This window comes from Odontesthes bonariensis, chromosome 12 (assembly GCF_027942865.1).
Source record: "Odontesthes bonariensis isolate fOdoBon6 chromosome 12, fOdoBon6.hap1, whole genome shotgun sequence".
NCBI classification, from domain to species: domain Eukaryota; kingdom Metazoa; phylum Chordata; class Actinopteri; order Atheriniformes; family Atherinopsidae; genus Odontesthes; species Odontesthes bonariensis.
Window position 1 is genome coordinate 504824 of NC_134517.1, and position 27644 is coordinate 532467.

The window sequence follows — 27644 nt, forward strand, 5'->3', positions numbered from 1 at the left end:
GTAAACGAGGTAAATAAATGTCATAATTTGTGGATTTCGTAGTGGGGTAAAAGTGGGGCTTTCTGTAGATTTAGAATGATTGCATGGCGGTGTTTTGAAGCTCATTTTATTGCATGTGCAGTTTTAGTTTAGCTTCAAATTCATGTAAATGGCCTGCATTTAGCGCCTTTCCACTCGGATCTCTCTCTCTCTCTCTCTCTCTCTCTCTCTCTCTCTCTCTCTCTCTCTCTCTCTCTCTCTCTCTCTCTCTCTCTCTCCTCTCTCTCTCTCTCTCTCTCTCTCTCTCTCTCTCTCTCTCTCTCTCTCTTCTCTCTCTCTCTCTCTCTCTCTCTCTCTCTCCTCTCTCTCTCTCTCTCCTCTCTCTCCTCTCTCTCTCCTCTCTCTCTCTCTCTCTCTCTCCTCTCTCTCTCTCTCTCTCTCTCTCTCTCTCTCTCTCTCTCTCTCCATGCTGGGATTGTGGGAGCGTGAGTGTTCACGGAGGGGTTTTCAAACTTTTACCTATCTCTGTTTTTTTTTCTTGCTTATTTTATGATATTTCGCAGTTTTTTCAGTTGACTGATTTAGACCGATTTAAAAGTTTGTTCAGGTGGGTATACTTTGCTGCGGGAGCTCTGAGCTTCCGACAGCGTGGAGATGGCGTTTAACACGTCAAATCTCTCATTGCGAAATGGAGTCAGGTGCGTGGCCGCAGAAGGCGTTTCAGTGGAGAAAGTTTTGTTGGAAATAGGTAAAGAGATCGGCGGCGAAAACATTGTTTCAGCCTCCAGGATGAATAAAGCAGTCGTCGTGTTTCTGTCACGGGAGGGCTTAGCAAATAGTCTGGTTGAAAGCGGCATTAAGGTAAGTGGAGTTTTCGTTAGAGTTACGCCTTTGCATTCGCCTACAACTAGAGTGGTAATTTCTAATGTTCCACCTTTCATCCCGAATGAGTTAATTGAGAGAGAGCTCTCCAGATTCGGGAAATCTGCTAGTCCAATGAAAATGATATCCCTTGGGTGCAAAGATGCGTCGCTAGGTCATGTAATGTCATTTAGAAGGCAAGTGTTTATGTTCTTAAGCACACCCGGGTTAAATGTCTCATTTCGCTGTGTGTATGAAGGCAGATCGTACATGTTGTATGCGAGTACAGGGGAAATGCGGTGCTTTGAATGTGGACTTCAGGGCCATATAAAAGCTGCGTGTCCCTCTAGAGATGGTCAGATGAGAGAGGGCGGGCAGCAAGGGCCGGTGCTGAGCGAGGGCATGGCTGTTGGTGGCGAGGATGCGCATGCTGGTAGTGAGAGCTCACAGGAGCGAGCACAAGAGGTTGAGCAGTTAGAGACTCAAGTGACCATGGAGGGCCCTGGGCCTGAGACTGGTGCTGAGTCGAGCGAGGGGTCAACTGTCATTGAGACGGGAGTTTTGAGTGAGCAGGCTGGTGCTGATGCGCAGTCCGCCGGTGGTGCGGAGGAGGAGGGAGGTGCGGCCAGCAGTGCAAACGGTGTTAGTGAAGATGGGGGCGGGTTACTGCCGCATGCTTCTGAAGACACAGAATTACTGTCTGAGGAGGGTATAGAGGATGATGATACCCGCTCAGAATTCTCGGATATTTCTGAGGTGGCTGTCTCTCAAGTAAATGAGGATCAAGTGTACCCCCTAGAGAGCATAGTGAAATTTTTGGATGATACATTTGGACAGTCTGTTGATGTGCGAGATTTTTTCTCTGATTTGCGAAAATTTGAGCATTCTGTGGTGTATTGGAGAAAGAAAGCAGGAGAGCAACAGCTTTGTCAAAGGAAGAAATTTCGGTTGAAAAAACCATTTAACGAAAATAAGGAAATTACGGAAGGTTCAGTCGTTGAAGAAATTATTTGAATATTTTCTATTTAGTTTCTCTATGGCTTCCCTCTTGAAGTTTTTCTCTGTTTGGGTTCTGGTGTATTTGTTCTTCTTTGGGTTATTTTCCCCCTTTTTTTTATCTCTATGGAAACATTAACAGTGGGATCCCTTAATATCAATGGTGGAAGGGATAGGGGTAAAAGGGCGCTGGTATCAGAATATATAAAGTTAAAGGGAATTGATGTTGTGTTCTTACAGGAAACACATACAGACTGTTATAATGAAATTGAGTGGATGAGATGGTGGGAGGGGGAGTGCATTTTAAGTCACGGGACCAATTTAAATGCCGGTGTAGCTGTGCTTTTTGGGAACATTTAGATGTTACTATTGAATTCACTGTAGAGGTGGTGCTTGGTAGGGTATTAATGGCAAGGGTGGGGATTAGGGGGCAATCTTATATACTAGTCAACGTCTATGCTTATAATACTGGGGCTGAACGTATGGATCTTTTTAGGAGGTTGGGGGATTTCTTAAAACAACAGAACCTGGATGCATGTTTGATTATGGGGGGTGACTGGAATTGCACAGTCAATGGGTCGCTGGATAGACTCGGGGAGGAGAGTCACATCTTATCGGGGAGGGCGCTAGACACTTTTGTTAAGGAGCTGGATATGATCGATGTATGGAGAAGTAGGAATCCTTTATCCAAACAATATACATGGGTTAAAGCTGTGGACTCAAGGGTGGCGGGTGCTAGATTAGATAGATTTTATGTGTCTGCATCGCATAATAATAAAATTGTAAATTCTCTTATCATGCCTTGTGGGTTCTCAGATCACCATTTGGTTACAGTTGGGTTTTGTTTATCAACATCGCCAAGGCCAAAGTATTATTGGCACTTTAATAATAGACTCTTGCAGGACAACACTTTTTGTGAAAATTTTGTTGCTTTTTGGGGAATCTGGAGGGCGCAGAGGGGTAATTTTGAGACAGTGTGTCAATGGTGGGAGGTAGGGAAAACTCAAATACGGTTGTTCTGTCAGAAGTATACTTGTAATGCCACTGCCATATTGAAGGGGAATATAAAAAGGTTGGAGGGGGAGATTAGCAGAATTGAGGTGGGCGGGGAGGGGATTGAGTTTGTGGACATTAATGAAAAAAAGAAAGAACTGAGTTCGTTTTTGCATGAACGAGCTAAGGGGGCCCTGGTGAGAGCCAGGTTCTCCTCTGTAAAGGACATGGACGCTCCAACTTCTTATTTTTTCAACCTGGAGAAAAAGGCAGCACAGAAGAAGTATATGGCGTTCCTTAAACGGCAAGATGGAACTATAACCTCTAATCCCTCAGAGATGAGGGACATGGCGATAGATTTTTTTGGGGAGCTGTACAGTAAAACAGACTGTGACCCTCGGTGTGCTGAGCAGCTGCTCCAGGGCCTCCCCGTCCTAAGCCTGGAGGACAGGAGTGCCCTGGACCAGGTGATGACTTTCCAGGAGCTGACGGAGGCGGTCCAACAAATGGCAAAGGGGCGGGCACCAGGAATTGATGGTTTGTCAGCCGACTTCTATCAGAACTTTTGGGGAATTATCGGACAGGACTATTTTGACATGCTGCAGGAGTGTTTCAGGGAGCAACGACTACCAATAAGCTCCAGGAGTGCTGTGCTGTCACTCCTACCCAAAAAAGGGGATTTGGGGTTACTGAAGAATTGGAGGCCAGTGTCTCTATTGTGTTTGGACTATAAGATTTTTTCCAAGTGCTTGGCAAACAGAATTAAAAACTTTTTGTCTGTCCTGGTCCATGAGGATCAGTCGTACTGTGTACCAGGGCGTACAATAATGGATAATCTGTTTCTCGTGCGAGATGTCATTGACTGTGCACAAATCAAAGACATTGATGTGGGACTTATATCTATTGATCAGCGTAATGCTTTTGACAGGGTCAATCATGATTATCTGATGATTATCTGTTTAATGTGTTGAAGGTTTTTGGTTTTGGGGAAAGGATGTTAGCATGGTTAAGACTATTGTACAATGAGGCATCTGTTATGCTTAAAGTGGGAGGGGGGGTAAGCAGGCCTATCAAACTAACACGTGGCATACGGCAGGGGTGTCCACTGTCAGGTCAGCTGTATACCCTGGCCATAGAACCACTTTTGAATAAGCTCAGGGGGGGATTAAGGGGGTTTGTAGTTCCAGGAGATCCTAAGGGGGCCATGTGTAGTGTTTCAGCTTATGCTGATGATGTAACTGCCTTTATTTTTCATCAGGGGGATGTTGATTTTGTGTGTGGGGCATTAGAAGCGTATGGGAAAGCATCGTCAGCCATGGTAAACTGGTCTAAAAGTGAAGGTTTTTTAATGGGGAAGTGGGGCACCGATGGCCCACCCTCTCTCCCTGGGGGGCTGGAGTGGGGGAGGGAGGGGCTTAAGGTGTTAGGGGTCTTCTTGGGGGTTCCTACCTTTCAACTGAGGAATTGGGAGGGGTTGTTGGAGAAGGTGTCAGCTAGGTTGTCTAAATGGCATTGGCTATTACCTGAGCTGTCCTACAGGGGTAGAGTTCTGGTTACGAATAACCTGGCCGCCTCCATGCTTTGGCATAGGTTTGGAGTCCTGGACCCACCCGAGCTGTTGGTCAGGGAGCTCCAACGCAGGTTGAACAATTTTTTTTGGTCTGGGCAGCACTGGATCCCGGCACCAGTGCTTTACCTGCCAGTAGGTGAAGGAGGGCAGGGCTTAGTGGACATTCACAGTCGTGTGCTTGCCTTCAGACTGCATGCGGCGCAGCGACTACTCTACGAGGATGCTTTGGTGTGGGGGCCAGTTGCTCTTTTCCTTTTGAGAGAGTCAACACCGATGAGCTATGACCGGCAATTGTTTTTGCTAGATGGCCATGAGGCGTACTGTGGTGGGCTTCCTCCGGTCTATCGCACAATGATCAAGGCGTGGATGTCAACCTTCAAGGTGCAGAGGACCAACTGTTCTGTAAAGGACTGGATTTTGGGAGAGCCGTTGTTTTTTAACCCTTGGTTGAAGAGCAGGCTCCTCGCATCTGCCAGTGTCCGAAGCCGGTTTGCTGCTGCCGGATGTACGGTTCTGGCACACTTGAGAGAGGGGGATGTATGGATAACAGCCAACCAGCTGCAGAGGGTGACTGGACTGCATTCGCTGAGGGTCCTTGAGGGGATCCTGACGGAGATCCAGAGAGCACTACCGGGTGCCTGGAGAGACGTGCTACAGACTGGCGGGTCGGGTCCAGACTGGAAGAGCACATTTAGATTCCCCATGGTGGAGGTGTCCGCTGCAGTAGTGGACTCGCCAGAAGACCATGGGGCGAGTCTGATGTGTGTGAATACTGATGAACAAAGAGCCTTTGTAAGCCTCAGTAAGAAGGAGTTGTACACTCTGGGCGTCAAGGTGGGCCATCAGAGGGTGTTGAAGCGTGTTGGGGCATGGAGGTGGTCAGAAGTGTTTGGGCCAGGGTTCCCTTCTAGGGGGTGCTGGAGGTCCCTGTACAAGCCTCCCATTGAGAAGCGTACTGCTGATCTGCAGTGGAGGCTTATTCATGGGGCGATAGCTACAAACAGACATGTGGCACACCTGAATCCAGCAGTGGGGACGGGTTGTCCATTCTGTGGGGAGGAGGAGTCACGAATCCATTTGTTTTTGCAATGTGAAAGGTTAGAGGGTCTTTTTCAGTGGTTTAGGGTGGCTTTGGGAGGGTTTGGGGAGGGTTTCTCTGAATCTTTCTTATTAGTGGCCCTAAATATAATGCCAAGTTCAAGAAGGAGGTCTGTCTGGTCAACTTCCTAGTGGGTGTGGCAAAGTTGGCCATTTGGCTGACCCGAAAGAAGAAAATGTTGGGCCTGGAGTCTGTGGACCCCTTGGAGAGTTTTTTGGGGATGGTTAGAGGTCGAATCAAGGTGGAGTTCACGTATTATCGCTTGGTAAACGATGTGGAGACATTTTTAGGCATTTGGTGTGTGTGGGGATTGTTGTGTGGGGTTGGGGAGGATGGGGAGCTGAGTATGAATGTATAGGTGGAGTTGGGTTGATTCTGTGCAGTGGCTGTATTGTGATAATATATGATGGGTAAACGGTATTAAATAAAGACATTTTAAATCTATCTCTCTCTCTCTCTCTCTCTCTCTCTCTCTCTCTCTCTCTCTCTCTCTCTCTCTCTCTCTCTCTCTCCTCTCTCTCTCTCTCTCTCTCTCTCTCTCTCTCTCTCTCTCTCTCTCTCTCTCTCTCTCTCTCTCTCTCTCTCTCTCTCTCTCTCTCTCTCTCTCTCTCTCTCTCTCTCTCTCTCTCTCTCTCTCTCTCTCTCTCTCTCTCTCTCTCTCTCTCTCTCTCTCTCTCTCTCTCTCTCTCTCTCTCTCTCTCTCTCTCTCTCTCTGCTCTGTGCAGTAGTTGGCTGCAGTAATGGAACATTTCAAATAGAAAAGTGGAACTCAGAGGACTGCCAAAAACATGGTACCAAAAATGCACTTGGATCTTGTGACCGTCCCCAACCCTTCCAACTCTACCCATTCCCCACTGACAAGATAAACTCTGATGGCAGAAGAAGATGGAACAAACTCATGAACAAAACTGATCCCAAGACAAGAAAAACTGGGTGAACGAGAAACATGACCGAGTCTGCTCCCGCCGCTTTCCAGACGGCAAACCAACACCTGCCCATCCTGACCCATACTACATCTCGGCTACACAGGACCCACATCTGAACAGAAGGTCACACCAAAGCGACCACCTCCATCACAACGTGTTGCCATTCCTGATCAAAGCTAACTATAAGCTACATATATAACATAACAGCTAACATCAAAGCTAACTATAAGCTACATATATAACATTACAGCTAACATCAAAGCTAACTATAAGCTACATAGAAGGAAGCCACCAGTCAGACTGTCAGAGGGGACAGGGCAGACAGAGAGCAGGCACAGATGGAGGTTCAGGGTCAGTGCAGGACAGGAGATGCTCTCTGCACAGCTGGATACAGCTACAGTTTACAGTCTGTAGTTTCTACAGTTTCTTGAAGATATTCAGGGATGCCCCTGGGTGATAAGCTGAGTGCTTTATTCTGTTGCTCCACATTTCATTGTGTTAACCCGCAGATAGAACTCTGCTGTTAGTATATACCGGTATGTGAGTTAATGGAGCTGCTAGAGTTCCCTGTTAGCTTCCTGCTTCAGTTGACAGGATGTTGCCTTCCATCTGAGGCATGTGTGGCTGTCCACATCCTCCACACTGTTAGATTCGGTTCTTTTAGTTGGGAGCTCAAGAACGGACCGGAGTAATTCAAGTGAAAATGAAGTCTTTAATTGATGGCAACAAGTGAAGCATCTCAGCGCTGGTCTCGGTATGACAGAACTCTCGCAGGAATCCGTCAGACAGAGCCACGATTTCCGGGTATCATTTGTATTTAGTCTCATAGGTTGGACTCGCACTCGACCGAGTATGATTGGACATGAGTAGGTTCAACATGCTTTGTCATATTCTCTGGATCAGCCCAAAACAATGTGTGTGTGTGTGAATCTGCCCTTGCTTTCCTAAATGTTTTGTCTTTCTACTCCTGGATCACTTTAGGTCATCATGGAAAAGTACTGAGGACTTATTCATTCATAATGTCTAAGAACAAAGACAATTTTTACAACAGGTTGCTCTGTTCATCCCACAAAGACTTTAACTCACTGCATGTACAGATAGTTGTTCATTTCATAAATCATAAATCAAGCTAAAACGACCAGAAATGAAGATAGGGTTAGGCTTAGGGTGCGGGTGCATTTTAAAACACAAGGATCACGATCTGTCTCATTTACAACTTGACTGGAAATCATTTAAAGTCTGTCTACAGTCAGACCCCACCTGCTCTGACCCACCTGCTCTGCCCGGTGTGCACGGCCACCAGCTTGGTGTCGCAGCTGAAGAGGAACCAGCGTCCACAGAAGCCCACAGCAGTCATGGCTGCACGCGACGCTAACCCACGCGGAGACGCAGCCTTCTAGGTCGCGTGAAAAACACGTCACTAGATGAAACGGTCACGACACACACACCCCCACTGATGGAACAGAATGTACACACGCTCAGATTTCCATCACACAGCGAGCACGCGCAGTTTTCTGATCGATCGGATCAATTAAACGTGACGGTGCTGCCCGTGCGCGAGGCGTGAGCCGTCATTTACAAACAGCGCGTTCATAAACGGTGGGGGGAGGCTTTCAGTGAGGGAGGGGGCGTAACTGTGGCGTGTTACATAAAAGGTGAAACCTCCTCTGATCCGGGTCGACTCCAGGCTGCCCACCAGAGCCGGACTGCTAGCCCACCATCATCACAGCGCTGCGGTCTGAGCCCCCTCTGACCAGTTCTGCTCATTTCTGCTCATATCTGCTCACAGCGCAGCTGCAGATGTTCCACTGACTGGGGACTAATCTGAGTCTTTTTCTTCATGCACACAGGCTGTACAGAAAAATGGCCGCTTCCCTGCTGAGGATTGGACGCCTGAGCTGTGTCAAGGTAATAGAAATGTATTCCTTCATATTGTGCTTATATTGGAAATGAATTTGGACTTGATGTGCAGACTGAAGCCAACTGGAGCTGCCTGGAGCCAACTCCCAGTTCCCCAACATGTTGTTGATGTGTTGGCTTGTAAAACCAGGCCTGGTGATCCTACGGGCTCCTGAAAAGAGGTACAAATGAATCTGACTGAGCACACCCTGCTGACGGAGAGGAGCAGGTTTAAAGCTGACATGAGGGCTCCAACTCTGAGCTGGAATGTGACTTTCTGAGAGCAGGCCTGCCAGCTGGGATTTACTTACACAGGAAGCCTGGTTGTGCAAGTGTCTGTTCCTACAACCAAACTCTGACCACAATGGCAACTGTGCAGACATTAAAATCCCAGCGTTTTTCTTTTGTTAAAACTTAATTAAAGGCAGTCATTTAGAAAATCTCAATGACCTACAGTCCTGACCTACAGACAGTCCTCATTTTTCTTCTTAGCAAAGAAGCCGTTTTAAACAGGATCTTTAGGCTCTTTGTTCCCAGCAGCCTGTCACAGAGACACATCATTTGTTCCCATTTCTTTAGCTGCATGTGTGAAAAACAGCAAAGATAACACAGTGTGACAGACAGAAAACAGGATTTCTGCAGCAACAAGGTGATTCCCAAAGAGCTGTTAGCTGAAAACTTGGCATATCTCAGCATGGTGTGCAGTGTGTCCTTAAAACATTTGAGGAAACTGGACAAGTGGAGGACAAAAGAAGAAGTGTCAGGCCTAAAGAACTATCTCCAGCAGATGAACAGGATCTGAAAGTGATGTCCTTAAGAAAGAGGAAGAAATCCAGCAAAGACCTGACACAGGAGCTGAGAGATGCATCTGGACCTTCAGCTGATCCATCTGCTGTTGGCCCAAGCCTCATCAGAAATGGGCTCCATGGAAGGGTGGCTGTCAGGAAGCCGTTCTTCAGGAAGGGAAACGGGGAGAAAAGGCTGAGCTGGGCCAAAGGACACAAGAAGTGGGCTGAAAATCAGTGGCAGCAGGTCTGATGGAGGGATGAATCCTCCCCATTTTGTACTAAAATGGCACAACATAGAAAATCAGTTGTCAATGCAGTGAAACCTGATTATCAGCTGGGTTCTCATTTTCTGTGATGCTTGATATCAGCCTCATTTGTTGAGAACTGTAAATATGCAGCATATTTAAAGAAGGATGTTCCTCCGACTGAAGCTTGGTGGTGTTTGTGTGCTGTCAGTGTTTGCAGGCTGAGAGCTGGGTTACTTTGAGCAGAGCGCCTGCAGTCGTGGCTTTCAGCACAAAATCCGGGGGATCCAAGAAGTCTGGCAAAAAGAACGGCACAGGTACGTCCTCCAGAGCGTCTGCTGCTGTCACAACATGGCTGAGCCCTTAACTGAACTGTGGTACAAGCATCATTGTTCTGATGGAGGAATAAACCTGATGTTAGTTTGATGAGAATAGCTTATTCACTTTGAAATATATTTCTTTTTTCAATTCTGATATGTATTGAGAACAAAAAAGTTTAAATTTCTGTCCAAGTTCTTAGTAGGCAAAGAAAACAAGCACAACAACTTACAGCCACGTTACCCCCCACAGCTGTCGTCTGTTTGTTTTTGTTTCCTTCCTTCTGATTTTGAAAGTCTAGAATTGATTCCACTATAAGCATCAGAGGGCACTGAATTCTTTATGTATTACCTGATGTCCTATCCCCTTCAAACAGACATGCAAAAGCTAGAATGGAGGATATTCAGAGACCTGCTTGGAGGACACTACAAGTACAACATTTTCTAAAGTATGGAAATGCTGTGTTTTCCACATTAGCAGGAAGAGCAGAGCTCGACTGTGGTGTTGTATTGTGGTAAAATCCCCAAAATGAGCTTCACACTATCCGTAGCTAAACTTTGAGTTAGCCAAACCACCTGTAGCAGGCAAACTACCCAGTACCCTAACCCTGCCCAGTAACAGTATTTTCATATTATCACAATCATAGCTACCACACCATACATGATAATCATTTCTATATCATTTTTAGATGGATAGACAAAATCACCAGTTCTTGAAAGAAAAGGGTGGCATACTGATGGAAGTGCTAGGGATATATTCCATCCAGGCAGGTCTGAAGTGGATCATCCATACTGTTCTGTTGCATCATTATTCAGTTCTCTGTGCTAAACGTTAATTTGACTCGCTGTAAAGCACTATACCACTGACAGTTTATATATATATATATATATATATATATATATATATATATATATATATATACACACACTACATCACAATGATGTGAAGTGACTCAGTATGGGATCTGTACTGCAGCGATCTTTGTCTCTCAGGTTGAAAATTGATAATGGATGCCAGAACTGTCAGATACCATATGACTGGCAGATTTGGCTTTTTTGGCTGTCATAACGAAACGTCTGAATGTACTGAATTTAAGCCTTCAAGAGCAAGACACAGTGGTAAGCCAACTAATGCCCAAATCAAGACCATTGGAACCAAGCTGCTAATTTTCCAGGAACGTTTCTCACAAACAGCCCAACACCAGGCATTCTCCATCTTTGGTATTCTCCAATACTGGTGCAATGAGTAAGAGGTATGCAGCAGCCATTGCATCCGCTAAAGTTTGATGACCGCTTTCAGAATTTTGCAGCAATTGAAAAGGATGTGTTACTGTTGTCTTCTCCCTTCACTGTGCACCCTGACAATGCTCTTCCTCAGCTGCAGCTGGAGCCGATTTAGTTTCAGTGTGACAACAAATTGAGCGGCTGACACCAACAGCTCTCTCTTGTGCATTTTTTACCACCAACTGGATAAAATAAGTTTTCCAGACAAATGAACATTTGCAGAAAAAATGCTGAGCTTATCCAGCTCCACATATTTGTGTGAGCAGACGTCCAAGAGTCACGTGAGGTCAAGACGAAGTGACTTTGCTTATATGACATTTTATGCATGTCAGTCACTGCTCTCAAGCCAGACCTGGTTTGCGTTAGGGCTGAACGATATATTGCATTTGCAATAATATCGCGATATGACCAAGTGCAATTTTCTAATCGCAAAGGCTGCGATTATACTCTGTTCACGTGACATGCGCGAGTAAAACATGTGATATGATCAAACGAGACTGTCTAACCACAGAGGCTGCACTCTGGTCATGTGACACGGGGAGCAAAGTTATGAAACAGTCTACCGGAGAGAACTCGCAAGCAAAGCTGTAACCTACACAATGGCCTCAGGCTCAACAGAACCAGACCCTGCGGGGATGCTAGTTTCAAAGAGGAACTGCACATCAGTCGTGTGGGACTATTTTGGTTTTAAGAAAGAAGATGTTGCACAGAGTCAGGTACTGTGTAAAACCTGCCTGGTCAGCGTTGGTACATCACGGGCCAACACTACCAACCTTTACCAGCACCTAAAAACGCAGCACAAAACAGTGTGTGTATGGCTAAAAAATCAAGCAGTGTGCAGAATAATCCTAGTAACGTTACTCGGCAAGTTGTACTGACTTTCATTTTAATGTTTACACCAGGGTTCCTTGTCAGCACTTTATGCTCAGATGTTTGTAAGCTCAAAATATACTACTGTGTATGTTCAAATATACTGTTTTGTTAAATAAAAATGTCAGTCATCAATTCATGCATCACCTCATGTCATCATAACAGAGGTCTGTCTTCCAGGAAAGAACAGTTTAAAATGAATGTAATATAGTTTTGGCCATACTATATGATGTATTGCTTGTCTTTGTTTAATAATACAGAAGACAAAGTCCTTAAATAATCGCATCGCAATATTGGTGCGAAAAATCGCAATTAGATTATTTTCCATAATCATTCAGCCCTAGTTTGTGTACTGAAATCCAGATCTCAGTATCACCCTTCTCATTAGTATCAGTAAGTTATCTATTGCTTGTTTCTAGAATCTGTCAACTATAGTGAAAATTACTGTGTTGCCTTCTGAAGGGGGGAACCGGTAACAAAGTCCAGAGCAACATGTGAACAAGGGCGACTAATGCCCCTTTTCCATTGCCGAGCTAGCCCTACTCTACTCGGTTCGATATAGCACGACACTACACTACACGGCACGGCACCAGTACCATTTCCTTTTCCACACAAACCGTGACCTGGAAGTGGGCGAAGTCGGCCCGTTCACCACTAACGTGACGTCGGTTTCATGCAACTACAAAGTGTCACTCCGCGGTTAGTCAAAAGTAAACACGACGATGGAGTGTAATGCAGTTGACAATTCATATTGTTTAGTTAAACCAAGCTCTTTATTAAAAAAGACAGTTCTAAAGTAAACAGCAGGAGTAGTCTCAGATACAGGCGTCAACGCCAGTGTTGGTGCCGGTGGAATGCAGATAGCAGCTGTTGCCTCAGCTGCAGATTGCCAAACCAGTGTCGGTTCTGAAGCCTGCGGGATTGGAAGATCTTCGCTGACCTCAGCAACCGAACACTCATCGGTTGCACAAACCGAGTCTTGAGGGGAAAAAAAAATAAAGTGTGAACATACGAAACGCATACACGTAACCGCATAGGTGAGACACTGTGCTTACCTTCCAAAACAGCGTTGTTTGCTAGCTCACTCAGAATAACTTACATGAGACACCTGTGTAACTTTTTACACAAGTTAAAGACTGAACATGCGTTTGTTAAGATATAAGCGTTGCACCAAGGGGATAAGAAAAACATTTACCATTTTCCATCGCCTCCAACAAAGACGTCGCCGTATCCACGCCACTCTCCTTGCCACGGTTCGCCGGGCGGTGACCGTAAATGCCGTCCATTTGGTCGAACCACTTCCATGTCTTTCGGTTTGACCCACTCCGGCTGTTGTGGTCCTTTACCTGCGGGTAATCACTCTTCAGCTTGTCTCGGCACTGCTGAGAATTCCGGTGATAGCCATGGCTAGCCATCAGCTTGACTATATCCTGGAACACCTTCTCATTTCGTGTCGCTCCATCCAGTTCCTTCTGTATGCGGTCCTCAGCCACCACACTCAGAAAGGTCTACACCTCGCTCACTGTCCATGGGTTGGCTTTCCTTCTCTGGTCTTCCATATTCGCAATTCTGTTTATTCTCTGTTGCTCTGGCAGGTGTGTTTTCATACATGGCGGGTGATTATTTAAAGCTCCCCGGGCTTCGTCGCGTGTATGACGTAATTTCACCTGACCAATCAGTGGACAGCACTGATCACGTGACGTTTTAGTATCGGCTAGTACCGACTAGACCCACCTCTGAAGCAGGTACTAGCCGGTACTAAAAATCGTAACGGGTCCCACCTTCAACCCGCAATGGAAAAGCTCCCAATCAGGGTAGAGTCGTACCGTGTAGAGCCGTACTGTTACAAAAATGTTCAGTGGAAAAGGGGCATAAGAGTGGGTAGAGGACAGTGCTGAACCTGCAGGCGGTTGTGTCCTACTTTTACTTCTGGCACATACAGAGCAAGGCAGGACGTATTCTCAAGCATCATTCTCTAAAGACTGCCACCAGAAGGACCACATTAGGAGGGAGATCATCCGGCTTACCCCAGGGCGGCAGGCGAACCTAGCTGTGTGCACCCAGTCGATTACATTGAAAGGGACGTATTTTTTCTGCTTCTACATCACAGGGAGATGGCAAGATGGTATTGGCAGAAGCAGGGTCATAGTCGGTGGGAATTGACTGGGGGGACCCCGAGGCGTTCCCAGGCCAGCCAAGAGACTTATGGCGCTTTTCCACCAGCTCGCTTCGGCTCGGCTCGGCATGCTATTGCGTGTTTCCACTATCACGCAGTACCTGCAACCGGGTAGATTTTCCGTATCACCTCAGCCCTGGTTCCAAGCGGGCCGTAGCATTACTAAAACGTGACGTCAGCCTTCCACTGATTGGCCGATGAGTGTCGTCACTTTTCAATACTTTTTTGTCTGGTGGCCAGGAGTCTTCTCTGGCTCTCTTCGCTTGCCTTCTGTGCGACAAAAAGCCACAGGGTGAGCAGCAGCCACAGGGCGAGCAGCAACACGAGCGCCTCCATGTCCTCCATGCTATCCTCCTCGTATGTTGTTGTTGTTGTTCCGGTCGCGCAGCCGTGTTACGACAATCCCGCCCACGTCGAGGAGGCACGAAGTATACTCGGTTGTAATGGAAACACAACCAAACCAAGCCGTGCCGAGCTAGTGGAAAAGCGCCAATAGTCTCTCCAACGTGTCCTGGGTCTTCCCCGGGGTCTCCTCCCAGTGGGACGGGCCCAGAACACCTCACCAGGGAGGCGTCCAGGAGGCATTCTCACCAGATGCCCGAGCCACCTCATCTGACTCCTCTCGATGCGGAGGAGCAGCGGTTCTACTCCGAGCCCCTCCCGGATGACCGAGCTTCTCACCCTATCTCTAAGGGAGAGCCCAGACACCCTGCGGAGGAAACTCATTTCGGCCGCTTGTATTGGCGATCTCGTTCTTTCGGTCACTACCCACAACTCGTGACCATAGGTGAGGATAGGAACGTAGATTGACCGGTAAATCGAGAGCTTCGCCTTCTGGCTCAGCTCCTTCTTCACCACGACGGGCCGGTGCAGAGCCCGCATCACTGCAGACGCCGCACCGATCCACCTGTCAATCTCCTGCTCCATTCGTCCCTCACTCGTGAACAAGACAAGACTGGTAGATAGTTGTGGCGTCCACAAGGATTGCTGAGACAAAGTCTCAAAGTCAGAGCAAGGAAAACAACGGGGAAGACGGCTGGGACAAGGAGGCAGGGTAAGTAACACGAAAGAGATTTTCTCAAGGAAGCATGGGAATCATCCGAATTACCACACTATGAAGTGACAATCTGGCGAAGACTGGTTGCTCCTGCAGGTCCTTAAGAAGACGCCTTGATGAGGAACAGGTGTGTGAGCAGGAGCTGACCAGACTCCGCCCCGGAGTTTCTGGAACCTGCACAACCCCACCTAAGGCTCAGAAACCAAAACAAACATCACATCAAAGCATGATCGTGACAGGCACAACCAATCTGCATCAGCTCCTCAGGATGTTTAAAGGGAGAGCTCCACGCATCGCCCAGAGGCGATTTTCAATTCTGAAAGCTAGTGCTACTAAATCCTCAAAATGTTTAGCTTCATCATGGGAGGCCAGCTTGTCTCTTATTTGCTCATTTAATACACAGTAAAACTCACATTTTTAAAGCCTTCTCTTCCCAACAAGACTCAGCAGCCAAAAATTTGAACTCATCAGAAAATTTTGCCACTGACTTAGTGGCTTGAGGTAGACTAAACAGCTGCAGAGCCACTTCTTCACAAAGGGGGTGGTCAAATACAGATTTGAAGTTTTTGTTGAAACAGTCATAAGATACTGACTCAAAGGGTTCATGGTTGAATATGCCTCTGCCCACTTAAGGGCGCAATCTTTTAACTCTTTCGTCAATTGCGTTTTTTAACGGAGCGGGCTGGGGGACAATCTAGCGGAGTTTGTCACTAAATCTTAGGCTTGTAAACACTAAACAGAGAATATACTGGCAAAATTACCCGCAAGGTGGCAGCAGTGCCACTTTGCACAAAAAAAGAAGAAGCGTGTTTTCTCCGTTTTTTTGGGTCAAACAGCTGTTTTTGGTGAAACCAACCTATGTTCTACTGTCTATTACTAAAGGACTGAAAATGGTAGAAACAAACTTTTTTTTCCTGATGAAAGAAGAGAGTCTACTCTTTCGTTTGGTAATTTCGGTGTGTACATAGTCATAAGACACACTTTTCTGTGGGTCTTGGAAAATCAGTCAAAATACTGTAAAACACTTGGCAGTATGGGTCTCTCTGAAATGAAAATGGCTGGCAGCCAATGAGTTAACAGCGTTAAAGAGATATCTTGGCATAATCGTTTGGAAATGCTCTTGGTGAACGCTTGAATGATAGAGTGCACGGAAGCAAGGACCCCCACAGTGGCCTAGCTTACCACCAAATCTCTCAGTCGTGGGTGGAACTGGGTCGCATGTGGAAATTAACCTGAATTGCAATGTCAGAAGATGGAGAGGGTGACAATTTGGCATGAATGGATTGTAATGTGTTTACCATTTGCACAACCAGGCTAGGATTCTGAGTTTGCAAGAGCATTCAAGTAGATGGGAGCTGTTCCATTAAGGACTTTGTAGGCTAACATCATGGACTTGAATTTGATGCGGGCGGCTAAAGGTAGCCAGTGGAGTTCAATGAACAGAGGGGGGACGTGTGCTCTTTTAGGCTGATCGAACCCAAGACGCGCTGCCGCGTTCTGGACCATCTGCAGCGGTTTCACAGCACAGGCTGGGAGACCAGTTAGGAGACCAGTTAGGAGACCAGTTAGGAGACCAGTTAGGAGAGCGTTGTAGTAGTCAAGGCGGGAGATGACCATGGCCTGCACCAGGAGCTGGGTGGCATGTTGGTTTAGGTACAGCCTGATCTTTCTTATGTTTAGTAACGCGAAGCGGCATGATCGAGCAACGGATGATCTTTGAAGGTTAGTTGGTCATCAATCATGACACCCAAGTTTCTAGCTATCTTTGATGGTGCAAGAGATAGGGATTCAGTTTGGATACAGATGCTGTGGTGTATGGTTGGTTTGGCTGGGAAGACAAGCAGTTCAGTTTTAGAGAGGTTCAGTTGGAGGTGATGAGCCTTCATCCCTTTTGATATGCAGAGACTGTTTCTTCTTACGATAACAGATGGAAGACTGATTGGGCTGGAACTTGCAGCTATGTGATGAGACCTGGGAGACTCCCAGGTGGGAGTGTCTGTAAATAGAGAGGCAGCATGAGATTGACTATAATTCAGTGAAAAACTGGGTGTATACTTCTTACTGTTTATCTGCAGTATGAGCTACGTGGGAGAAAGTAAGCAGGAAAGCTTGATTCCAGCATTGGTGGCAATGGAGTTGTAGAGAGTGGGCAGGCAGGTGAGTTTCCAGAAAGGGCAGCGACCCACAAGGATGTGCAGAAATGAGGAAACAAAGTGACTTTACACCATTCTCAGGAGATGAAGCAGAAAAGAATTAAAGGTGAGTAAACTGTTTTCAAAGATGGAGCTTTAGAAAAGAAGCAAGGCTCTCCTAAAAATAGAGACGGGAACAATTCTACCCACAACACACCTAGAGGAAGAAAAAAAAAAAAACACAAACTACCCTAAACCCTGACACATTTTTACATTTTATAGTTCAAAATAAGATAAAAAGAGTTTGGACACCCCTGATGTTACTGAAGTAAGTGTTGATTAGTTGTTAGATGAGGGGACGTCAGACAAAGGTATCTAATAAGCAGGCCTGTTGAATAGTGTTGAGAGGATGCCAAACCAGTGATTGGGGCCAATTCCAAATTCCTTCCCTTGAAGAATCCAGTTAAAAAACTTCAAATGTGTGTGTGAAAATAGAATTGGGCAGCTTTGCAATTACACTGCTGTCAACCTTCAGATGGGTGACTTATGAAAAGAGAAACCACGATCAAGTGACTAAGCAAGGTGTTTGGCCACAATGTGGCAGTGTGTTCTTCAGGATCCACCTGATGTAGGTCTCTCAGCCCAGGAAAAATAATGCATTGGTTGGCTGAATTCGGAGTAGTTTGTGAAAAGGGACAGCCTCTGCTGCGCTGCTGTAACACAATTGGCCTTCCAATGCAGCTTTTGAAGAATGCAACCCCTGAACTGCAACACAACCATTGCCATTATGGAAGAAACCCTCCCATTAGGATAGAGACCCATCATCAAGGGCTAGACTTTGGTCCTTCCTTCTAAGAGCCTTGTTATAGCTTCAATGATCCTTCTACACGTGATGATGGCCAGTTTTTCAACATGGACTGACAGATGTGTAGTCCTCCAAAAAGCTAACAACGGACAGGCTTCTATGAGGATACGTTGATCCAATACTCTTGTCAACTTGTTGCTCCCTGAAATGATTACTCTTGTCAACTTGTACATAAGCAGGGAATTGAATATGGTAGATGTATTTTTTTTTGTCCCAGTTTGTGTTTTCATTGCTGTTATTTATTTATTTATTTACTGTTACATTTATTGTTAATTTTATTCAGTGATGCTTGCACCACAGTTCATCACCCTCACGTTTACCTTTTCATCCACCTGGCAAATATTGATGTGTATGTATTGTTGTTGCTGTTCCTTTTTATAGATTCGACTGAAGGTCAGTTTATGGTCTGCACATCACTTAATTTATACCTTAAATTATTGGTCTACTGCATAGACAAGTGGACCTTTACCTTCTTTCATTCACGAAATCTGAACCTCTGTTCTGACCAAGACTAGCTTCCCTGCCACCAGTATCAGAGCTTCTGGCGTTCAGGTTGGGTGTTTTTAAAGAAACCCACTGAAATAAATTGGGTACATAAAGAAATATTGTCTGACTGCAAGTGAGAAATGCTAAAAAGGAGGTTACAGGGCTTTATCATTCCATACACGATAGAGACCAGAGCTGCTGTTTTTGTTACAATGTCCCTACTTTAACAGATACCCCAAAACCACCTCATGAATGGAACCACATGCACAGACTGATGTGGACAGGAACATAGACAGAAGACACAGAATCTGTGAATTGAAACTGTACTAAAATAAATTAGCTCTATCCACGTTCTGACTCATAGACATAAGACGTTTTCCTTCTCATATAATTTTTACTGCCCAGTATACCTATACTTAAGTATTTTGGTGTTTGTTTGTTTTTTTTTCTCCATCTGGTATTGGTGTTTTCATGTAATGTGGGTTTATAGTGGATGTTTTGCCGATAAACCAAATATATATTTCCAAAAAAGAAAAAATTAATGCATTTTGTCTGCTTGCCCTCCTCCTTCATCCTAGACAAAAGCCAGGCTAAAACGTTCTTCGATATAGAGAAACTTGTTCAACACAAGACATATGAGATTCCCAAGAAGGATGTTTCTCCAGCAGCAGCTGCCACTGCAGCAGCAGATGCTGCAGCTGCAGCCACAGTTTCTCCAGTGACAGAGACTCTGACCACTGCTGCACCTACCTCTGACCTAGAGGCCACTGCCCCAGTGCTCGAGTCCCCTAACGCTGCTATCACTGAGCCTGCTTTAGCAGCTGAAGTCACACCTGTTGCTGAATCAGCACCTACAATTGAATCTGCTCCAACAGCTGAAACTGTCTTAGAATCTATACCAGTTGGAGCCTCAGAGCCAGTTGTTGAAGCTGTACCTGCAGCCAAGGCTATTCCTGCTGCTGAAGTCCCTTTAGAAGCAGTCCCAGAAGCTGTGGTGAAAGCCGTGCCAGTGGAGGCAGTTCCAGAGCCCGCGGCAGAAGCCAAGCCAGTAGAGGCCGAAGCCAAGCCAGTAGAGGCCGAAGCCAAGCCAGTAGAGGCCGAAGCCAAGCCAGTAGAGGCCGAAGCCAAGCCAGTAGAGGCCGAAGCCAAGCCAGTAGAGGCCGAAGCCAAGCCAGTAGAGGCCGAAGCCAAGCCAGTAGAGGCCGAAGCCAAGCCAGTAGAGGCAGCCCCTGAGCCCGCGACAGAAGCCAAGCCAGTAGAGGCAACCCCTGAGCCCGCGACAGAAGCCAAGCCAGTAGAGGCAACCCCTGAGCCCGCGACAGAAGCCAAGCCAGTAGAGGCAACCCCTGAGCCCGCGACAGAAGCCAAGCCAGTGGAGGCAGCTCCAGAGCCCGCGGCAGAAGCCAAACCAGTGGAGGCAGCTCCAGAGCCCGCGGCAGAAGCCAAACCAGTGGAGGCAGCTCCAGAGCCCGCGGCAGAAGCCAAACCAGTGGAGGCAGCTCCAGAGCCCGCGGCAGAAGCCAAACCAGTGGAGGCAGCTCCAGAGCCCGCTGTGGCGGAAGCAACAGCTGAAGTTTGTGCCACGGAGAAAAGTAGCGAGGAGCTGGTTGACCCCGCTCCAGTCATATCTGAAGTTGCAGGAGAGGAGCTGCAGGCGGAGGCCCCTGCTGAACCTGTTGAAACATCTGAGGGTACACACTACAACCTCCCCATACCCCCACAATCCTTCTCTTTTCCTCTGTGGACCGTGCAGTCTACCAGCAAACATCACTATTTATACAAAGAGTAGTCAAGTGTTCTGACTATTGTAAGGATAAATTGAAAAAATACTTGATATTACAAACACATTCAACACTTATTTTTATTTTTTGTTGATGTCTTAGCTTCACACAACTTGTTCCTAACACTTCCTTAGTGTTACTCAGTGTTACTGCATTTTATCCTATAACATTCAGCCTCACCCACTTCATGCCATACACACCCTTCCCCATCTTTAATGCAGTTTTAACTCCTACCTTTCGTGTGATGCATGCGTTCATGTCATGCATTTTGGCTTGAGATTTATGGTTGCTTTATATATGGGCATCGATGTTCACAATACTAATACCTGTGTGGTAACTGCATGACTGTCTTGGTTCTCGTTCTTATTAGTTTGTCCCACCTTTTCCTCATTATTTGTTTAAACTACATCCTTACAGATTTATTTTTATTTCAACATCCATATTTATATTACCTGCCCTTTCTCCAGAGATATTCCAACATTACAGAAAATATTGTAATTCTCAGTACTGCCCGTTTCCAAATGGTGTTAGGGTAGGGAACTACTATTCATTGAAATGCTAAAGATTATCTTACCTGCACTTTTTTCATGGGCAAAGGAGTTTTTAAAGCTGTAGTCATCACCTGTCCTCTTTGTTTACTTTACACTTCTCATCCCGATCAGACACTTCTCACACTAATCTGGGAATCCCACGGACCATGTGATACAATCCGTCTTTATATGTGTGATCTGGTGTATTTTAGTAATGAATTAAAAGTGAATGACAACTTTCCTTCCCTTTCCTGGTAAAAGCACATGGTGAGATTGCATCCCGGTTGCTGTGAGGGGAGTTAAAGTTGTATAGAAATGTAGTAATGAGGCCTAAAGAATCCATTTAAAAAACTTAAAATGTGTGTGTGAAAATAGAATTGGGCAGCTTTGCAATTACACTGCTGTCAACCTTCAGATGGGTGACTTATGAAAAGAGAAACCATGATCAAGTGACTAAGCAAGGTGTTTGGCCACAATGTGGCAGCGTGTTCTTCAGGATCCACCTGATGTAGCGCTCTCAGCCCAGAAAAATAATGCATTTGTTGGCTGAATTCGGAGTAGTTTGTGAAAAGGAACAGCCTCTGCTGCGCTGCTTTTGAAGAATGCAACCCCTGAACTGCAACACAACCATTGCCATTATGGTAGAAACCCTCCCATTAGGATAGAGACCCATCATCAAGGGCTAGACTTTGGTCCTTCCTTCTAAGAGCCTTGTTATAGCTTCAATGATCCTTCTACACGTGATGATGGCCAGTTTTTCAACATGGACTGACAGAAGTGCAGTCCTCCAAAAAGCTAACAACGGACAGGCTTCTATGAGGATACATTGATCCAATACCTATTGGTTGAAAGTCAGCTTGACCCAGCGATGATGAAATATTTCACAACATAGAGGACAAAGTACCAAAAACCATTAATAGCAAAGAAGCTCAGTTGAAAAGCTCAGACACCAGTCCACACCAGTGCACTGGGCAATCCTAATTATCTTAACTCTTGGATTCCCTTTATCACAAAGGAGATCTTTGTCCTTTTTGACTTTTTTCTTTTCCACAGTGGAACAAAGCTAAAGGACCAACAACAATGCTACCATAACTAAGAACATTCCACAGCTCAGATTGCTCACCCTTTATCACGGCCTTGCTTAGCTCATCATTTCAGCACAATAATTCGCCAGAATCCTCAGTTTTCACACCAGGCCAGCTTCTGCCTCTCTGATGACCCTTCACATGTTTCTTGGTGTGTTGTTATCTTGTAGAATCACAGTATCTTTCACTTGTGAATTTCATGATTTTCTTTAACATTTCTGTCATCGTCCAAGGTTCAACTGGTATTTCCATTTCTGTACAAAACTGTATAGGAGAGGTGTGTACAAATGTCAGTGTGTACCACTCTGGAGAACAAGCAAATAACAACATTCTATGTCCTTATATTTCTTTAGTATCTTTGGCATCTTGCACACTTGTAAATGTGTGAGAAGACCTCTCTTCTGACAGATGTATGGCTTCTGCAGGTGATTAGGGATGTACGGGTACATTTGCTAAGCCATCTTCAACATGGAAGCCTCTGTGGATGAATTTCTTTGATGGTTTGCTGAACTTTCCTTTGCCCTGCATCGGCAGATGCTTGAGCACAGTTGGAACATCCATCTTATTCTGTATACTTAAGGTTTTGAATCTAGAATTCCTTCATCCCATTATTACTCTCTCTAGGTCACATCCTCAAAAAGTTTTCACTTTCTGAGATGGGATGACTGTTGATCTTGCAGACAGAACGTATGGAGTCAAACTGATATTCTGTTTGTCAAATTCTTGGGCTAATTAATCGAGGAGATCGCATTACTCTGGATGTCAAATAGCACATCAACCAAACCTCTTATTCTGGATAGTTTTACAGAGATAACCATCCTTGTTTGATTGAAAATGTTTTGGAATGGATTAAAATTTCACTATCTACAACTTGACCGATTCAGTTATACAGCATATTGAAACGGATATTGTTGACCAAAGGAGAACCAACTTAATGTTACATTACATTACATCACATTACGGTCATTCTGCAGAGGCTTTTATCCAAAGCGACTTACAATAAGTGTGTTCCACATCGGTAGGCAAAAGAACTTCAGGTCACAAGAAATCATCAGTGCATTTCTCTAAAACCAAACAGCTAAGAGCATAACTAGTGCTAGAGTAAGTGCAGTAAGTTAGGTACCTAGACAAATGGGAAGACAATTTAGGAAACAAATAAGTGCGTAAGGAGCTGGGAGGAAGCAGGTGATGTCCTCAGAGGGCGGATCTGGGTAGTGTTTCCTGGAGAGATGGTTTTCAGCCTGCGGCCAAAGATGGGCAGCGACTCAGCTGTCCTGACATAAGTCGGAGATCGTTCCACCATCGGGGGGCCAGAACAGAGAAAAGCCGTGACCGTGTGGATGGTGCGCAGGGACCGCTGAGTGAGGGGGGCAACCGGCCGCCTGGAGGCCGCAGAGCCAAGTGGTCGGGCGGGGGTGTAGGGCTGGACCACAGCCTGGAGGTATGAAGGAGCTGTTCCTTCCACTGCCCTGTAGGCCAGCACCAGAGTCTGAAACTGGATGCTGCAGCTACAGGGAGCCAGTGTAGAGAGCGGAGAAGGGGAGTGGTGTGGGAGAACTCGGGGAGGTTGAACACCAGACGAGCAGCAGCTTTCTGAACCAGCTCCAGAGGTCTGATGGCAGAAGCCGGGGCGCCAGCAAGGAGCAAGTTGCAATAGTCCAGGCGGGAGATGACAAGAGCCTGGATGAGCACCTGTGCTGCCTTGTCGGTGAGGAAGGGGCGAATCCTCCGGATGTTGTAGAGGAGGAATCGGCAGGAACGGGTCACTGATGCGATGTTTGCCCAGAACCACAGTTGGTCGTCCAGGGTCACACCCAGATTCCTCGCGGTCCGAGTTGACGTCACCACGGAGTCATCCATGGTGATGGCCAGGTCTCTGAACGGGCATCCCTTCCCCGGGAGAAACACCAGCTCAGTCTTGTCCAGGTTGAGCTTAAGATGGTGCATCGACATCCACGCCGAGATGTCACCCAACGGGTCACTGATTTTCCCCAAGTGGGTGTCAGAAGGGGGAAAAGACAGAATCAGCTGGGTGTCATCTGCATAGCAGTGGTAGGAAAAGTTATGGGAGTGGATGACAGAACCAAGAGAGGATGTGTAGAGGGAGAAAAGAAGAGGACCCAGGACCGAACCTTGTGGAACCCTCTGAGTGTGACCTGGTAGGAGTGATCTGTCAGGTAGGATGAGAACATGGAGAGTGTAGAGCCAGAGACCCCCATTCCCTCCAGGGTAGAGAGAGATGTTAACTATAGATCCCAGTACATGTTTTATGACACTGATCCAGCACAAGTTAGCAAAGCCAACGGTCTAAGTACAGATTGTTAGACTTCCCTCTCCCCAGCCCAAGCATCCAACTCTTACAGAGGACACAAACATGTTTCCTAGCTAGCAGAGAGTCTCTGCAGTGAATCTTGGATCTACCTCAACGCCTCCTCCTGGTGGGACTTGTTTGAACACCTCACCTGGGAGAAGTGCTTTGAGATAACATTTGTTGTGATTTGGCACTACCTAAATAAAACTGAATTGAATAGGTTCCCAAACACACTTAACAGCAAGTCGATGCTGAGCCCCTCCATGATGACCGAATTCCCCTCCCTTTAACTTGGGGGGAGCCCAGATAACCTGCAGAGGAAATTCCTTTCACAATTAGCATTCACAATTGTGTTCTCAATTTCGTTCTTTTGGTCTCAGCCTATGGCTCATAAGGGTTGAAACATAGATCATCTTGCGGCTTTGCTCCATCTTCACCATGACAGACTGGTAAAGTATCTCCATCACAGCAGATGCTACTCAAATATGCCTGCCAACTCTGTCGTATCCCCACCCGGGAACAAAGACCCAAGATACTTAAACTTCTCCATCAGGCAGCGACTCACCCCCAGCATGGAGTGAGTGATCCACCTTTTTCTAACTGAGAACAATGGCCTCAGACTTGTCAGTGCTAACATTTATTCCCACTGGTTCATACTAGCTGCAAGCCACCCCAGTGCCTGCTGGAGGTCTCCAATTGGTCATGCCAACAGGACCACATCATGTGCAAAATGCAATAATCCTATGCAAACCAAACTGGAAAACTTCAGGACCTCTGCTCTGTGTTGAATTTCTGTCCATAAAAGTTATGAACAAAATCAGTCATGAAGGGCTGTCCTGACGGTGTCCAACACACCAGAAATGAATCTGACTTAATCCAGCCATGGAAGCAAGCTATCACTCTTGTTTTTCAGGCACCGAATGGTTGGTAGCAAAGAGCCCAATGTCCCGTACTCCCCCAACCACCTCCCACAGGAATCTACGAGGGACATGGTCATCAGTGTTCAAGTCCACGAACACACAAAGACTGGTTGGGTTTTCATAATTTCGTCCAACACTTCTGTCCAAGCACATATTTTCTGGGCTTTTTCCCTTCTTTACAATCGCACATTAATTCTTGCCCAAGGACACATGCAGAGGCTGGGAATTGGAACCACCAAACTTCAGATTGGAAGATGGTCACTGCATTCGGATTCACTGATGGCCATTGCCATTCCCACAAGCTGTGTATTCATACTTGTGACACTTACTTGAACTTATTCTTGACTTCTTAAGGTAAATGGCAAAACCAGATGTTGGTTTAGGATTAATTCATATCCAGACTGTACTTTTTGCTTAATAATAAAAAAAAATATCTTCAACCTCACTAATTTGAACTATTTCTTATGCAATTATTTTCAATGCATTTAAATGATCAGTTATGCAACAAAATATGAAATCTGACAAAGGGAGTGAATTAGTTTTTGAAGCGGCCTATAGCACACTAATGCTTAAGTCACATGGTCATCAGAAGGTTAACTGAAGGCTCCAACAATACGGCTCCAACAATACAGCCCCAACAATAATCCCTCTTTAAATAATCCTGTTCTCTAGACGGAATACTTGGTCTATTGTGCATTTTTATGTGCCACAGCAAATTTGCAGGGCGTAGCACATCTGTGTGAAAGCATAGCATAGGCTGTTTCTCTATTTATTTATTCAGGTTTTGCTTTAATTTGTCACCCATCTGTGTATCTCACAGCAAGACTATGGATATGTTGTTTGTTATGTTGCATGACCTATCACAGCAACTTTTAACTTGGTAACTGACCTTTCCCACATTCTTTCCTATCTCACCTCTTTAGTTGGCAACTGTGTCACTTCCAGGTGCAGTTTTGTGCATGATGGTTACAGTTAAAACCAGATGTATTAGTTGTTGCCAAATGGATGAATGATATCCAAAAATGTTGAGTGTTTTTCTGTGTAGAGCAATTATTTATTTGTTTATTTTTCTGTGACTCTTAAGCTCAAATGGACCCAATTCAGAAGCTATTCTTGGACTCCATACGCCAGTATTCAGCAAAAAGCCAGTAAGTTACTACTCCTGGAAAAATATTTGTTTGAGGGTTGTCTGAAAAAGTTGAGGGACTTTGTCGCTTAGCTGTGGTTAATTACAGAGAGTTTACTCAGAGGCCCAACTGAAAAGTTCTTCCCTCAAACAATGGTGTGGTTTTCAGTGACTGATGCCCCTTTAATAGACCAGCAGCAGGTCCTGGGTCTCTGGAGAATGGACAACTCCGTCATGGAGTCATAACAAGATACAAAAAGAATTGGTTCTGAACTTCCCTTTGAAACTGTCTTCCTGTAAATCTCCAGTGTCAGATGCAGTGAGCACATCATAAGAACTAAAGTATCAGCCTCACTGCAAAGTGAATATATTCCCCCATTAGGGTTGATATTAAGATCTTGACAGCCTTGCAATCCTCTTGTTTCAGGGTTGGTTCAGTTTCTTGCTCTAGCTCCTTATTAAATAAGCTTTAAAACCCCCTTTTCAATGTAAAACTGTACATTTTGGCTAATTGATGGCATTATTGCTGCACATACTTCATTCTTGTTTCAGTGACATCAACATTTGTAGTAAACTGAACCCATGTCTTTTCTGCTGGGGCTGTTGGTTTGCTACATTATCAGTGACTTTTTAAATCAGTGCAATGTTTTTAACACTTTATTTTCACTGCTCCAAATTATGTTAAACAATAATTCATCAGAAATGCAGCTTCAAGATATCTGCTATATTCCTTGAATATGACTCCTTGAATTCCTTTCATTGTATTTTTATAGCAGCAGTTTACAGCTTTCGATCATGTCGAGGTTCTCTTGTAATGGAGAATGTGTTGTCATGTCTTCTGTTCCAGGGCAGCAGGGGGGCTGGTAGATGCAGGTACAGAGTATGAGAAGGCATTGGCAGAAGAGATAGCAAAACTTCAGAGACTCTACGGTGGTGGAGACATTACATCTTTCCCAGAGTTCAAGTTCACAGGTGAGTGAACTATTCCTCAACAGCTGTGTGTGGTGTGGTTCCTGTTCTCAGCAGCTGTTTTCATCAGCATTTTATTTTAAAGACAGAGAAAATGACTTTTCCTTTGAATGTTTCAGAGCCCAAGTTGGATGAAGTATCCCAGAAGTGAACATCAGCACCCTGCAGCTGAACTTTTCTACTGTCTTCTGTTTCCTGTACATCTCTTCTTCGTAGTGGAACATTAACTGTGTGTTTGCTCTTTGCTTTATGTGTGAAGATGGAGCTGAATCCAAACATGTTACAGTAATGAAAGCCAAGAGTGAACTTAGATCTGTGAATTTAGCTTGTCTAGATGTATCATGGCTAATAAAAAAACCAATAAAAAGTAGGGAATGTT

The 27644-nt window shown here is 45.5% G+C and overlaps 2 protein-coding genes across 8 annotated transcripts in view; one reads left to right on the plus strand and one right to left on the minus strand.

Annotated features, from left to right (window-relative positions):
• Positions 1-8158, minus strand: part of wdr4 (WD repeat domain 4) — a 27163-nt gene extending 19005 nt beyond the window's left edge. For 2 of the 7 annotated variants that reach the window (XM_075478875.1, XM_075478874.1), the window contains exon 1: positions 7699-8154. In XM_075478875.1, the coding sequence (XP_075334990.1) occupies positions 7699-7781 (83 nt within the window). In that variant the 5' untranslated portion in view covers positions 7782-8154. Of the gene's footprint in view, positions 1-7698 lie in introns of all 7 variants that reach the window. The other 5 variants (XM_075478873.1, XM_075478876.1, XM_075478877.1 and 2 more) reach the window with 5 other exon arrangements.
• On the plus strand, positions 7854-27644 carry LOC142396306 (uncharacterized). Its single transcript, XM_075478871.1, has 7 exons — positions 7854-8160; positions 8275-8332; positions 9568-9673; positions 19122-20234; positions 26255-26318; positions 27144-27268; positions 27385-27644. The coding sequence occupies exons 2-7, from the start codon at positions 8288-8290 to the stop codon at positions 27414-27416; spliced, it is 1485 nt and encodes a 494-aa protein (XP_075334986.1). The 5' UTR covers positions 7854-8160; positions 8275-8287; the 3' UTR covers positions 27417-27644.